The sequence below is a fragment of the Bos indicus x Bos taurus genome, chromosome 2, assembly GCF_003369695.1.
Source record: "Bos indicus x Bos taurus breed Angus x Brahman F1 hybrid chromosome 2, Bos_hybrid_MaternalHap_v2.0, whole genome shotgun sequence".
Taxonomy (NCBI): Eukaryota; Metazoa; Chordata; class Mammalia; order Artiodactyla; family Bovidae; genus Bos; species Bos indicus x Bos taurus.
In genome coordinates, this window is record NC_040077.1 from 78,827,107 (window position 1) to 78,842,992 (window position 15,886).

General features: G+C 47.7%; 1 protein-coding gene across 2 annotated transcripts in view; it reads left to right on the plus strand.

The window, feature by feature from the left end:
* Nucleotides 1-6,737, plus strand: part of GYPC (glycophorin C (Gerbich blood group)) — a 48,907-nt gene extending 42,170 nt beyond the window's left edge. For both annotated transcript variants that reach the window (XM_027563030.1, XM_027563023.1), the window contains 2 exons: nucleotides 3,727-3,777; nucleotides 6,051-6,737. In XM_027563030.1, the coding sequence (XP_027418831.1) occupies nucleotides 3,727-3,777; nucleotides 6,051-6,247 (248 nt within the window). In that variant the 3' untranslated portion in view covers nucleotides 6,248-6,737. The remainder of the gene's footprint in view (nucleotides 1-3,726; nucleotides 3,778-6,050) is intronic.
* Nucleotides 6,738-15,886: the final 9,149 nt, after the last annotated feature.

A 15,886-nucleotide genomic window follows, 5' to 3' on the forward strand; every position in this document is an offset into this window, starting at 1 on the left:
TACCCTTGAACCTCAGCAATGTGTGACCTTTCATTCCAGGCTCTTAATCCAGTTGCATACTAACCTGTCAACTTCCTGCACAGGGTCTGAGCTTATTCCAACTAGCCTTCTGCAGATATCCCATGTCCTTGCTGCCAGCTGAAAGCACAGGGTGGACCAGAGGCAAGAGATCAAAGCCCAGGTTTTAGGACCCTTGGTGCCATGGATGGCAAGCAGTTATTTGGGGAGAAAACTGAGAACTAGAGAGAAGTGAGCATTGTTATAGGGGCTAAGCTCTCTGCCTGGAATGCTTATACTCTTGTCTGTGCAGCAAACTCCTATTCATCCTTCATAAACCCATCTTGATAAACCCTTTCTGGAAACCCTTCTCTTACACCAGCAGTTCTCAACCCTGAATGTGCGTCAGAATCACCTGGGCCCCAACTCCAGCATTTCTGGTACAAAAATGTAGAGCCCAGGAATGTGCATTTCTAACAGGCTACCAGGAAATCCTGTTGTTTTAGGGACCACACTTTGAGAACCACCATCTTACACCATCCCCACCTTCCCAGACATGCCCAGGCATCTTCTTCTATGCCTGTTCTGACCTATGTGGCAGATCTGGCCAGGCTGAAGTGTCACTACCATGGAGTCAGTCACATGGTGTGACTTGAACAAATTAATATCTGGTCTCTACACATAAGCCAAGAAATTCACCCTCAAGTGATCCAAGCCCTTACCTCTGGTCCTCACCCAGCTCACCTAGGCTCATCATTGGGCAGGACCTGCAGGGTTAAGTGTGCCGACCCGAGGCTGCTCAGGCACAGACAGGAGAGACTCCAACCCAGGGAAATCAGTTACACTTTTCTGGAGCTTAGCTTCCAAATCTGTGATAAGGGAATAAGAGTAACTAGTACTGAATGGGATTGTCGCTGGGACTATTTGAATTAAAATACCTTAAGTGTTAAGAATGGTACCTGGCAAATGGCAAGCAATTGCCAATTGTTTTTAAAAGAGAAATAACAGTCCTTTCTAATCCTGGCTGCACTGGACAAATTTGACTTAAGAAAGGCTTGCCTTCACCCGGAAAATTCCTCACAGCAATCTTGGGTATTTGAGCTTCTATACCCATCCATGCTGACTTAAGGAAGGTTCTGTCCTTTCTTACTTAACTCTGAGGGGCTCAGTAATCTAGGAAGTTCTAGAATGCTGGCCTCTAAATGCATTCATTTGTATGCATGCTTTTATCCTAGGAATCATGCATTCAGTAAATGTTTACTAAATGCCTACTATGAACTAGACATGGAACAACAGACTGGTTCCAAATAGGAAAAGGAGTACATCAAGGCTGTATATTGTCACCCTGCTTATTTAACTTACATGCAGAGTACATCACGAGACGCTGGACTGGAGGAAACACAAGCTGGAATCAAGATTGCTGGGAGAAATATCAATAACCTCAGATATGCAGATGACACCACCCTTATGGCAGAAAGTGAAGAGGAACTAAAAAGCCTCTTGATGAAAATGAAAGTAGACAGTGAAAAAGTTTGCTTAAAGCTCAACATTCAGAAAATGAAGATTATGGCATCCAGTCCCATCACTTCATGGGAAATGGATGGGGAAACAATGGAAACAGTGTCAGACTTTATTTTTTGGGGCTCCAAAATCACTGCAGATGGTGACTGCAGCCATGAAATTAAAAGACGCTTACTCCTTGGAAGGAAAGTTATGACCAACCTAGATAGCATATTCAAAAGCAGAAACATTACTTTGCCAACAAAGGTCTGTCTAGTCAAGGCTCTGGTTTTTCCTGTGGTCACGTATGGATGTGAGAGTTGGACTGTGAAGAAGGCTGAGCACCGAAAAATTGATGCCTTTGAACTGTGGTGTTGGAGAAGACTCTTGAGAGTCCCTTGGACTGCAAGGAGATCCAACCAGTCCCTTCTGAAGGAGATCAGCCCTGGGATTTCTTTGGAGGGAATGATGCTGAAGCTGAAATTCCAGTACTTTGGCCACGTCATGCAAAGAGTTGACTCATTGGAAAAGACTCTGATGCTGGGAGGGATTGGGGGCAGGAGGAGAAGGGGACGACAGAGGATGAGATGGCTGGATGGCATCACTGACTCGATGGACATGAGTCTGGATGAACTCCGGGAGCTGGTGATGGACAGGGAGGCCTGGCGTGCTGCGAATCATGGGGTCGAAAAGAGTCGGACACAACTGAGTGACTGAACTGAACTGAACTGATGTGCTAGATACTAAGTCCCAAGCTGCATTTGATCACCCTGGATTGAGGTGTCCAGCATCCACTTGACCTTCCCTTGTCTGTGCCTCCCTCCCCCGTCCTGACACCTGCTCTGTCTTTTTGCTGACTTGAGGCTTTGTTTTCTCCTCTCCCCCACCTCCAGGCTCTATGCTGGCCCCAGAGCCCTCAGCCTGACCCTCCCTCCTCTGGGGGCCTCAAACCTGGAACCCCCACTTCCTCCCACCACCAGCCAGCTTCTTATCAGAAAGAGGCATCTGGCAGCTTCGCTGGGGAGAATGACCTCATCACACTATAATTAAAGTGACTCTCTGAATGGAAATGACTATTATGAAGCATTCTTCTCTGTTTTAATAGGAGGCACCCTTGTAATGGGACAATGGGATTTCCATGTGAACACTGAAGTTTCCATGCTCTAATAAATCCTTCCTCTCACCCATCTCCCAGAGGGGAGGTTCCTGCTCTCCTGCACATCCTAGCCTTCTGTCTAGATCACTGAGCTTTGGAAAAACACACTCAGTAACTTAGATAGTCCCACAGAGTGCCTCTCCCATAGAAGAAGAATGCAGAGGCCTGTGTAGGGTCTCAGACAGGGATCTCTGGGAGGGGCATCTTCAAGAGAGATGAGACACAGGGCCCCTCAGAGAAGGCAGACTAAGTCCCGGTCTCAAGCCTGACCACCGACAAGCTATGTGATGGTGGGCACATCACTCTCTGAGCCTCAGTGGCCCACCTGTGAAATGGGATAATAAAAGCGGTGGTGCTGTTGCTCAGTCATGTCCTATGCTTTGCAACCCCATGACTGTAGCCCTCCAGGCTCCTATCCATGGCATTCTCCAGGCAAGAATACTGGACTGGGTTGCCATTTCCTCCTGCAGGGGATCTTCCCAACCCAGGGATCAAATCTCCTGTTCATCTCCTGTTCATCCTCCTCATCTCCTGCATTAGCAGGCAGACTCTTTCCCACTGCACCGCTTGGGAAGCCCCCAGTACACCATGCACATGGTATACTAGATGGACAGCAGCTAAACCAACAACTGACATATGCGGACACCCCACACGTGGTCTGTTTTTACCATCATCACGAGAAAAGCTAAGGCCTGCAGGGGCAGGTGATGCTGCACTAAACACAACTGGACCTGTCATCACACCCTGCACAGGTGTCTGGTGAGCAGGTACAGGGAGAGCTCTAGGTCAGAGGGGCGATAGGGATGCAGCAGGGGTCCCTCACGTCCTGGAGATGCCATAATGGTGTCTGACAGCCCTAGGGTTCACACAGCGCTCTCCAGCAATGGTCAGCAGCCAAGCAGAGCCTGGGCCCTGCTCTGTGCTCCCAGCCAGAGGCCTGTCCATGTACCATGCAGTTTCCTGTGCACCCTGGGCCAGTGCACCTGCGAGCAGAGGGTATAAGCTCGTTGGAGACATTGCAGGGTGTGGGTAGCCATCCTTTCTCATCTCAGGCTCTTCTGTTCTGTCTACAGAGCCCAACCCGGGGATGGCCTCGAGTGAGATCAACATCGCTGTCATTGCAGGTATGTGGTCCTGGGGCCCTGCAAGTAGGCAGGAGAGTCAGAGGAAAGACTCACGGGAGGGCCTGCCATGGCCTCAACTTCCTTCCCTCAAAGGTGGTTAGAAGGTGGGCCAGGGACTCGGTCTCTGTAAGAATGTCCAACACAGCATCCTGGTGGACGAGGGGCCAATACAGCTGAATCAGGGCCTGTCAGGCCCTAGATCCACAGGGTTGGAATCTGGAGGGACAGCCACTCCAGTGAGGAATGTGCAGGGCTGGGTGGGCTTGAGGGGCTGACCAAGGCTCCTGACTTCTTCCCCAGCTCCCTCCAGCCACACTCTTCCTTCCGATGTCTTACACTCCTGTCCCTCCATTCTAAGCCTGCCCCAGTCTTGCTTTGAACCCCATACTGGCCCTTGTTGGTCATGGCTATGACCCCAAACTGTTTCAGGACCCACTAAGTCTGTGAGATACAGCTTTTGGTGTCCTGAGATTCACACATCTCCCATAGTTCATTCATAGCTCAGGGAACTTCATGATTAAATATAAATAGATAAAAGCAGACAATCACTCTGGTGTTCTCCTACTCACTGGACAGCTGAACCTTCTTTCTTTTAGATAATATCATTCACATCATGCAGACAGGAATGCCTAACGGCAACGGGAAGTTGAGGAAATTGTATCACAAAGCTGAGACTGGCTTCAGCTATAGCCTATACGTATTCTCCACCAGCCCCTCCCTCAGTAAACCTACCTTCTAAGTCAAGGCAGAGAGTTTCTTCTGCACTTTAAAGCAAACACCTGAGCTTGAACCCCTTCCCAAGTTGTGAGAGTGCCACCCATTAATCCTACCCTAACTCTTCCATCTTTCCCACTCATCCTCTCTCTCCAAGACCCTGAGTGACCTGGTCCTTCTGACCAGCCCAGGCACTGCACCACCAGACCCCTGCCGCAGAACCTGTCTCCCAGGAGCATAGTGGAACTGGACTGGGCTGAGGAGCACAGACCACATTTCACCCAACCTGCCCCCAACCCTGTGGACAGCCCTCGCCTCCTCTCCTTCCTCCTACCCAGAGGACAGCCAGTTCAACTGGTCTTCCCAACACCATGCACTTTAAGTCCCATGCCCGGTTGGGACTGTCCAGCTTTTAAAACTGAGAAAGCTCAGATTGGTAAAGTATAAGAGAAATACTGAGGGATGGAGTGATGCACTCTGCAGGGAAAGGATAACCTTAGAGGAAGTGGTAGAGACTCATGATTCAGAAGGGAGCATCCAAGTTTACCAGGAAGATAAGAGGGGAAAATATTTTCAGCAGACAGAACATTTGCAAAGACATGGAAAAACGGTCAAATAAAAAGTGTTTGGAGAATTACAAATCAGCCAGATGGACTCCGGTAAGAAGAGTTTGAAAATGATTGCAAGTTCTTAATACCAAAGTGTCACAGAGTTTTAGAGGGGGCCATTCATCTGAGGTACTAGTGGTAAAGAACCCGCCTGCCAATGCAGGAGATAGACGCAGGTTCAATCCCTGAGTCGGGAGGATCCTCTGGAGAAGGGCATGGCAACCCACTCCAGTGTTATTGCCTGGAGAATCCCACAGACAGAGGAGCCTGGCAGGCTATGGTCCATTGAGTTACATAGAGTCAGACACGACTAAAGTGACAGCACGCATGCATTCATCTGAAGATTGAAGGAGAACTTTGATTAAACATGAATGCTTTTTGGAAGGGAAAAACATCAGGTTGTTAACTGGTGATTTCTGAGTAGAAGGATTAAGGACATTTTCATTTCCATTTATATTTCTCTATATTTGCCAGGTTTTACAAAACGAGCGTGACTTTATAAAATAAAATTTTTCACTCTTTTAATATCTATGTGTAAAATACCTAATTCTTTGGAATTAAACATTTAAAATTAAAAGTTTCAAGTCCCATGAACTTCTCAGTTTTAGGCAAAAGCATGAGTTGAATTCTGTGGATGATGCTTGGAGGTCTGCCTTCCTCAGTGGACCAGGAGGGCCTCAGAACAGGGTCAGTTCTGAGATGATTCCAGCCTCAGTCTGAGGGTGCTGAGTGGAGGGAGTGGGGAAGTCAGGGGTCACTTAGACGGGCACGGGGAGGGGCAAGTGCACTTGGCAGGGCAACAGTAAGGCAGGAAGGAGTCAGCCTGTCTAGGCTTGGTGTTTGTCCAGCAGCATGTCTGTCCTGGCACACCCCCGTGGGCATGCCTGCCCTGCCCGCACCCCAGTCCAGCCCCTGCCCCCCACACTGAGTTGTGTGCTTCCCCTCCTTCAGGCGTGATCGCGGCTATGGCCTTCGTGCTGGTCGGCCTCCTCCTGCTCATGCTGCACTACATGTACCGGCACAAGGGCACATACCACACCAACGAGGCCAAGGGCACGGAGTTCGCCGAGAGCGCGGACGTGGCCCTGCAGGACGACCCGTCCTTCCAGGACAACGGTGGCAACAGCAAAAAGGAGTACTTTATCTGAAGGACTTTACCAGGACTCAGCTCCCCCCATGCCTCCCAGTCCAGGAAAGAGAGCCCCACCACCTGCCCCATCACCTGCAGCACGGGGCAGCCCTCGAGCGCCCCCTACAGCCCAAGACACGCACCTCACCTGGGACACCCGGTGCCACCCGGCGTGGGGGCGAGGATCGAAGGAGGAATCCAGCTGGAGAGTCCTCTCCCAGGACCCAAGGGTGCTCAGCCGGACGGAGGAGGTCTGAGTCCTCCTGGGCTGTACAGGTTACCACCTGCGTGGGGGTGGAAGTCCTCGCTGGGTGTGAGTGGGGTGGTGGCCTGGGGGAGCAAGGAGTGAGTTGTCATCATGCTGACTGGGGACAATGGTATCAAACGTCAGCCCTTGACATTTGGGGGGAACAGCAGGTGCCAGAGCTCCAAGGCACCTTTGTCTCCCGTAGATGCAGCTCTGATTGGAAATAAATTTGAAATATAACAGAGCATTCAGAGTCAAAAGACATGACTGTGATTGTTGTATTCTCTGATGAACTCCATGAGCTGATGCTGGGACACAGCTCTGGGCTCCACCGGGCAGGTGTCAGAGAACAGTCTATAGAGGTGGCTTCTGGGCCCCATGAGGGAGGGAGGGACCAGTGACCAGCAGGCATCTTCCCCACATGAGCACAGCTTCAGGAAACAAATATAGGGGTGCAGTGTCCCTCTAGAAATACCCCATGGCACTGGCTGAAGTGTTGGTTCCCAAATTCCTAGTATTACAAAGAATGGACCTACTAAAAATATGAGTGAACCTCATCAGAAAAGCATTCCCAAGCCCAATTCCAACATGTGTGGGAAAGGCTTCCCCACAGCAACAGGCAACTCAACTCAATTTTGACACTGTCTACCCAGAGATGGAATCAGACTTCACAGGTAAAGGACTCAGTCCTACAGGATCACCCTCATCTCAGATGTCACCTGTGCTTCCCACCAGCCGGCTACAAACTGGAGGTGCCAACCACTCCCTCCCTGGGTTCCATTAATGTGCTAGAAGGGCTCACAGAACTTGGGAAAATCAGTTTACCCATGATTTACTCAGATTACTGATTTATTATAAAAGGTTACTGAACCCACATTGCAAACTATTATATAGGATGGATAAGTAACAAGATCCTCATTATAGCACAGGAAACTATATTCACTATCCTATGATAAACCATAATGGAAAAGAATATGAAAAAGAATGTATATATATATATATATATATATATATATAAAACTGAATCATTTTACTGTACAGCAGAAATTAACAAAACATTGTAAATCAACTAAACTTCAATTTTAAAAAGCCCGTTGACCATAGATTTTAAAAAATCCATCAGTGGTGACTGACCATCAACCTCGAGACACATTCCCATTCCAGAAATCAAGGGGGTGATACTAAAAGTTACAAACCTCTAATTGTATGGTTGGTTCCCCTGGCAACCAGCCTACAACCTTAGGGGCTTCCAAAAGTCACCTTATTCAACCAACAAAAGACACCTTTATCACTCTCAACACTTAAGAAATTCTGAGGGTTTGGGGAGCTCTAAGCCAGGAACAGTGGACAAAGACCAAAATATATGGGAAATACATTTTGGTTATCTGAATGACCAAATATATATTTATTATAAATCACAGTATCACATCATCCTTCCCATGATAACAATTGATGATGATGGCTTCCAGTGGCTGGAGTGCAGGTGGCAGAGTCCCCGTTCCCTGGGTTTGGGACCTGGCTACTCTTTTCCTGGTCCTGGGTTCTTGAGCAACTCACTTGACCTCCCTGGTGGACTCTCGGGGTCAATGGCAGGAACAAATGTGTTGGGTGCTCAAAAGTAATTTTATATAATGGGTATGTATCAGTCAATGAAAGTTCCTCAGTGCATCACTTCTCAATGGTTCCTCATGAGCATTGTTGTTATTCAGTCGCTCAGTCATTTCTGACTCTTAGCGACCCCACAGACTGCGGCACACCAGGCTTCCCTGTCTTTCACCATCTCCTGGAGCTTGCTCAAACTCATGTCCATCGAGTCGGTGATGCCATCCAACCATCTCGTCCTCTGTTGTCCCCTTCTCCTCACGCCCTTAATCTTTCCCAGCATTAGGGTCTTTTCTACTGAGTAGCCTGTTCGAATCTGGTGACCAAAGTATTGGAGCTTCAGCTTCAGCATCAGTCCTTCCAATGAATATTCAGGATTGATTTCCTTTAGGATTGACTGGTTGGATCTCCTTGCAGTCCAAGGAACTCTCAAGAGTCTTCTCCAACACCATGGTTCAAAAGCATCAATTCTTTGTTACTCAGCTTTCTTTATGGTCCAACTCTCACATCCATACATGACTACTGTAAATACCATAACTTTGACTAGATGGACAGTTTTTTGCAAAGTAATGCTCTGCTTTTTAATATGCTGTCTAGGTTGGTCATAAGTTTTCTTCCAAGGAGCAAGCATCTTTGAATTTCATGGCTGCAGTTGCCATCTGCAGTGATTTTGGAGCCCAAGAAGGTAAAGTCGGTCACTGTTTCCACTGTTTCCCCATCTATTTGCCATGAAGTGATGGGATCAGATGCCATGATCTTAGTTTTATGAATGTTGAGTTTTAAGCCAGCTTTTTCATTTGCCCCTTTCACCTTCATCAAGAGGCTGTTTAGTTCCTCTTCACTTTCTGCCATAAGGGTGATGTCATCTGCGTATCTGAGGTCATTGATATTTCTCCCAGCAATCTGATTCCAGCTTGTGCTTCATCTAGCCTGGCATTTCGCATGATGTACTCAGCATAGAAGTTAAATAAGCAGGGTGACAATATACAGCCTTGATGTACTCCTTTCCCAATTTTGAATCAGTCAGTTGTCCCATGTCTGGTTCTAATTATTGCTTCTTGACCTGCATACAGATTCCTCAGGAGACAGGTAAAGGTGGTCTGGTATTCCCATCTCTTTAAGAATTTTCCATAGTTTTGTGAGCCACACAGTCAAAGGCTTTAGGGTAGTCAATGAAGCAGAAGTAGATGTGGCTCCTCAGGAGTAACTATGAGTTAAAGTGAACTTACTAACCATCCTCTTGCATGAGGGTCTTTCTAAGAGTCCCAGCAGCTCAGCAATCACTCATTTAGAGACTAGAAGCTCCAAGATAAAAGATTGCAGCCCAGGCAACCAGGAACTCCCCAGAGCTCAAGTTTCTTAAGGCTGAGTCATCTGTACAGGGAGTCAGCAAAAAGATCTTGCAGGATTCTCCCTAGGGAAATAATGGGACCCAAGCTCAGGCAGGAATGGCCACCATCTAAGGAAGCTGGAAGTCACAACAGAAAGAAGCAGAGATGGGAGAGACTTGATCCGAAATTGAGGCCTTTCCCTGGGTGACCCAAGCTCACTGGCCCTCCACATCTCTTCTGTATAATAAAGAGTTTGGCTGTATCCATGTCCCAAACACCACCTTGGCAAAGTGGCTATAAATAGCCCAAACCAAAAAGCTGTTCTGTGCACAGATAGGTTTGGAAAATAGTCTATTTAAAGAAAGCTAAACCAGTGCAAGTCCTCTTGTCATCTCCAGTATTCCAGCCTATGCATGACAGGCGGGGAGAGTCAGGCAGCACTGCCCAAATATATTTGGCCAGAAACCCCATTTCTTCCCAGAATACCTCTTGCAAACTGTGGACCAAGAATTCCTTAGAACACTTTTAGGAAACACTAAATGACTTCTTATATCCCTTCCTGTTGTGTCATCACTTTAGGATTTTGAGAATATGTGGGCACACGGCCTCATCTTTAAAGAATGTGAACATAGATCACCATTCAGTGGGCACAGAAAAAGCACCCAGAGCCCACACATACAACTGATGCCAAAAACCTGGGCCCTGTGCACCAGTGCCAGATTGAATCTCAGAGACAAAATTTGGGTGAAGTAGAAAAGGCGATGGCGCCCCACTCCAGTACTCTTGCCTGGAAAATCCCATGGACGGAGGAGCCTGGTAGGCTGAGGTCCATGGGGTCGCTAGGAGTCGGACATGACTGAGTGACTTCACTTTATTTTTTCACTTTCATGCATTGGAGAAGGAAATGGTAACCCACTCCAGTGTTCTTGCCTGGAGAATCCCAGGGAAGGGGGAGCCTGGTGGGCTGCCGTCTCTGGGGTCGCACAGAGTCGGACACAACTGAGTGACTTAGCAGCAGCAGCAGAAAAGAATAGTTTTATTATTTTGCCAGGCAAAGGGGGACACAGCAGGCTTGTGCCCTCGAAAACTGTGTGTCCCAATCCAGAGGGATTTAGTGAGGAGTTTTATAGAAATGATTCAAGACAGTTGCTGCTGCTGCTCAACAAAATATTGCTGCTCAAAAATATTGTTGTGTGTATCCCTTGAGGTGCACCAGGACCCTGCCCCAAGGCTGCACTATTGTCTCTTGGCTGCTCTTTCTTTGTCGCCACATCTCTTCCCTCCCCTGATCAGTAACTATTTGAACCTGCTTTTTGGAACTCAGGAAATGTCATCGAGCCTGGAGTGTGTTCCCTATAAACAAGAAATGGGGGACACATAAAGGCATCTGTGCTCAGGAACCCCACAGGGTCCTGCTCAGTTTCAGAAGTGCCTTCCTTTAAAAAGGCTCCAGGGAAAAAATGAGCCCTTGGGTCTCCATGAGGGCTGATGCCTGTGGAAGAGGAATGCTCATCACCCCTCATTCCACAGCCCAGGAAGCCTATACTGACTGCAACTTCGTGAACTGGTCCATCGGACCTGGGTTCCTATCCCCTCATTTCCTCAATCCCCTCCCCTCAGCCTCATCCTCCTGGCCTACCTAGTGTCCTGGAAAACTTTATGGAAGAACATCTTGCTCCCCAGCCCAATGGTCTCAGAACTTAATGAAGCTTAGGTTCTTAATGTCTCATCACAGAAAGAATTCAGTGAGAGACAACGTGATAGGCAAGAAGTGGATTTATTTAGAGAAATATACATCCCATAGACAGAATATGGTCCATCTCAAAAGGTGAGAGCAGCCTTGGGAGAAATACACTCCACAGAGTATGGGCCACCTTAAAAGGTGTATGTGTGCTAAGTTCCTTCAGCATTTCTGACTTTTTGTGACCCTGTGGACTCAGGTGGTCCATAGCCCACCAGGCTCCTCTGTCTATGGGATTCTCCAGGCAAGAATACTGGATTGGGTTGCCACGCCCTCTTCCAGGGGATCCTCCCAACCCAGAGGTCAAACCCGTGTCTCTTATGTCTCCTGAATTGGCAGGCAGGTTCTCTACCACTAGCCCCACCTGGGAAGCCCCTCCTTAGAAGGTGGAAGGCCCATAAATAGAGTAGTTAGTTTTTATGGGCTGGGTAATTTCATAGGTTAATGAACAGGAGGGTTGTTCCAACTGTTTTGGGAAAGAGGCAAAGATTTCCAGGAATTGGGCCAACACCCACCTTTTGGCCGTTTATGGTCAGCCTCAGACCTGTCATGATGCCTGTGGCTGTGTCATTTAGCTAATGTATTACAATGAGCATATAATGAGGTTCACAGTCAACTAGAAGTCAAATCTGCCACCATCTTGGAGCTACCTGGCTCTAACCAGTTTATGTCGTGTCCTTAAGGGTTATGTCATTCTTTTAGAGATTGTTCCCAGTCCTCCTATGTCAGTGACATGGAAGCTGCAAGGCTGGGTTAGCCAATGAGGCTCTGTGTAGATGCCATCTGGGCATCTGGGAGGGAGCAGTCACAGGTTGACTGCAGAGGTGAAGCAACCACACAAGGACAGAGCAATTTAGGGAGAGAAAGGTCACATGCACGGGCAGGTGACATCCAATACATATGGGTGTGCAAATGAATAGTGTTCCCACTGGGCAGGGAGCGTGCTTGCTTTATCTTTGATTCCTTCTCCTATGAGGGACTGGAGCATCCTTGCACTGGGCCTGCAATAGATGTTATCATGGCAAATAAGAGAAAGTATGCACACCCCAAGTCTCCAAGGGCTGTTCAGTCAGAAGGAGGAAGAGAAGGGTGTTGGAAGGGTGGAGGAGAGAGCTAGAAGAGCTAGGGTTCATACTCCGTGTGAACCCTAGCTTCATTGCACATAGTCCTCCTTCACCCTCACAATAACACCACGGGAGTATGGCCTCATCCTCTCTCTCCACCTGTGGAGACTGAGGAAGGGCTTGCTGCAGGTCACACAGCTTCTAACAGCCAAGGAAGCATCTGAATACAGGCCTGTCTCACCAGCAGGCTGGGAAAGGGAGGTCCTGCCCTCCACAGGCTGAGGCAAATCAGCAGGTGCTTTTCCTGGGAGCAAAGCAGGCAGCAGCAGGATTCAGGAATGCCAGGGAGTTGGGGCACTCAGGCCAGCTCTCTGCCACCCAACGGGCATGGCCAGCCATGGCCTGGGCTCCTGTGTCAACATCTTCATTCTTCCTGAGGACTGGCTGAGGCCAGAAGCAGCTCTGAGCCACGGGAGCTGGTCCTGGGTGGGATAATTAACAAGATAGAGACAGTCAGTGTTTTCAGGCCCATCACACCTCACCTACACCTCAACCACCCCAGAAGCTTGAACCCAAGTCACTCTTATCAAGAGGAAAATGGTCAGCTAGATGACATCATGTTATTCATACCCTCCCTGCTTGGATGATTTGTGCTTTTAAAAAGTATTCAATTCTGAAATCAGCATATTTAATGATAATGTTTCAGACCCAGAGACAGATGGATCATATGTGTATGTGTAAGTCTGAGAGTATAGCTGCAACCTACAAGCATGCACGAGGTACCTATCAAAGTGCGGGGGAGACATAGCTGGATATAATAGGTCCTGCCTCAAGGGCTACATGGCTTGGTGGAGGAGGTAAGCACCTACGTGTACATGGAAAAGTGTTAGTGATGCTGTAAGAGAAGTGATACAGACAGTGTGGACACCAGGTAGGGAGGGGCCGGTTCCACCTGGGGGATAGCATGGCTTCAAAGGGGAAGCGGGGCTTAGGTCAACCATACAGCAGACCAAGAATGGATCAGCAAGGGCCTTCGGACCCAGGCTAAGCAATCTGGCCTTTGTCCCATGGGCAATAGAGAACCATGAAGGAATAGGTCAGTCTCCATCATAGAGATGTGGCAATGAGCAGATTCAACAGGACACAAGTACAGTGCACTGTGGAAATGTACAAGGGTTCTAAGCTCATATCAAGGTCTGGACACGGCCCAAGGGCCGAGACATTCCGCACCCTGAGCACACCCATCACGCCAGCTACACTGGTGTTTAGTCTGGATTTCACATGACTCAACCCATCCTGTCAGTGGGAAATGGATCTCATCCGCTCCCTAGAAGAAAGGGCAGTAGGTCAAGGCTTGGAGCCAATTGTGTAAATATTAGAGAACTTCTTCTGCAATGGGAGGAACTGATGTTTTATCTTGTTTATGTCCCTTTGGAGGAGAGGCTGCTCAATTCTTTGCCTTCTTGCTGCATATATTTTATCATCATGGCAACAGGGGTGATTTAAAGGGCCAACAGGATTTTAACTGGCCTAGGGCCACAGTGAAACTACAGGCAATTCAATGTTTGCTGTGTATTAGCTCCACACATTGCAGAGAGAATATGGTTCTGGAATCAGACAGAGTTGAACAAAAATCTCCCCTGTGATATGAACTAGCTCTGTGACCCAGGAAGAGTTACTTAACTTCTCTGTTTTTGTTCAATGAATTAAATGAAGATAAAGACAGTTGAATTTTATGGTGTTTTGAATATAAAATTCAATAAGGAAATAAACTTCTCGGCAACCACGAAGGCACTGAAATTTTACCTCTTTTGAGTTAAGAGGCAGCCTATAAAAACTCTGCAGGTGCAGACAGAAGGCATAGGAGTCCCTGGTCAGAGACAGAGAGCTTCATCACTTAGAACACAGCTAGGACATGAACATCCATTCTCTTTGTCCCCAAGTCCTGACTGGCGATGTGGGTAGTCCCAAACAGCTGTGTGTCCACACGAGTGAATTAAGTTCTGAAAGTAAATGCTGGGCTAAATCCCTTAAAATGGACAATATGCATACCCACCCTCTACTCTGGAGGGAGGCACTATCTCCATCCTCTGAGGCTGTTTGCTCTATAAACGTCCTTGCAAAGATTGTCCAGAACAAATGGCAGCCTGTGCCTCACTCACAAGATGTGACAAATGAGAGAGGCCCACTAAGAACTATCTCCTAGTTAGGTAGGCACTGCCTAACCCCATGCCTGGGACAGAGGGTTTCAGTAAATGCTATCTGTTGAGTAAACGTGCATATCCACAATCCCCTAACAATGAACTAAATAACTAGACCTTCACCTGTGTTGTTATTGTTCAGTCACCAAGTCATGTCCAACTCTTTGCAACCCTATGGACTGCAGCATGCCAGGTTTCACTGTCCTTTACCATCTCCCAGAGTTTGCCCAAGTTCATGTCCATTGAGTCAGTGGTGCGTTCCAACCATCTCATCCTCTGCCATACCCTTTTCCTTCTGTCTTCAAGCTTTCCTAGCATCAGGGTTTTTCCCCAATGAGTTGGCTGTTCGCATCAGGTGGCCAAAGTATTGGCGCTTCAGACCTCCCCCTTCTCACCAGCAAATCAGAAAGCAGCTTCCACTTCTTCTTTTTGACTGTGTTGCATGGCTGGTAGGATCCTAGTTCCCTGATCAGGGAATCCAGCCAGTGAAAGCACAGAGTCCCAACCACTGGACAGACAGGGAATTCCCAGAGAGCATCTTCTGCTTCTTGAGACACTTAAGGGAGTTTAAGGTAGAAGACTTTTCTGCCCCTCTTTGTATGGAGGTGTATATGAGGGAGATGTATATGAGAGAGGTAGCTGCAGGTGTGGTATATTTGCTGCTTTGCTATCACAAACAGAGGAGACACTGTGGGGAGTCTCAAGTTCATGGGTGAATTCATAAATCCAGAGCCTTGGCAATGAGATTGGATGGAATTTGCCAGCCTCTGTTTCTGAGGTTGTCCTGTGATGAAAGTGACTCTCTTGCCAACATGATAAATCTCCAAGGACAAGGTATGCAGACCTCCCAGTCTCTAACTTCAAACCAAACACTTTCGCCAACTCTTATCTTTCAACTAAATTGACTTCTTTTTCTAAGTCAAAAAAGACTTAGGGAAGAGCTCTACATTCACCTTCTCAAGATAAAGTACCCTGTGAGCCCCTTCTATGGCTAAGAGGCAAACACACTTCCATCCTGGGAAGGGTCATTTAGTCCACAGCCGTTGTTCATCAGATATTGTCTTCTAAGGGTGACAGGTGGAGATGTTAGGACAAAATGATGGTGAGCATCCAGGCCCCAGCGTCCAGGCAGTGAAACACCTTCAATAATTCACAGATGTCCACTGAGTTTATACTAGGTGGCAGGCACAATGCCAGAGACTTAGAGGTGATCAAATTCCTGCCCTTGCTCCAAAGGACACCCAGCACCACAGGAAATGTGTCAAATCGGCTCATGTTATGAAGTGCACACAGTGGAAGGCTGTCAAAAGGAAGAAACTCACAAACATAGAAAACAAATTTATGGTTACCAAAGGGGAAAGGGGGGTGGGATAAATTAACATAAACTAGTATTACTATATATAAAATAGATAAGCAATAAGAACCTATTGTGTAGCACAGGGAACTATGTTCAATATGTGATAATAAGCTAT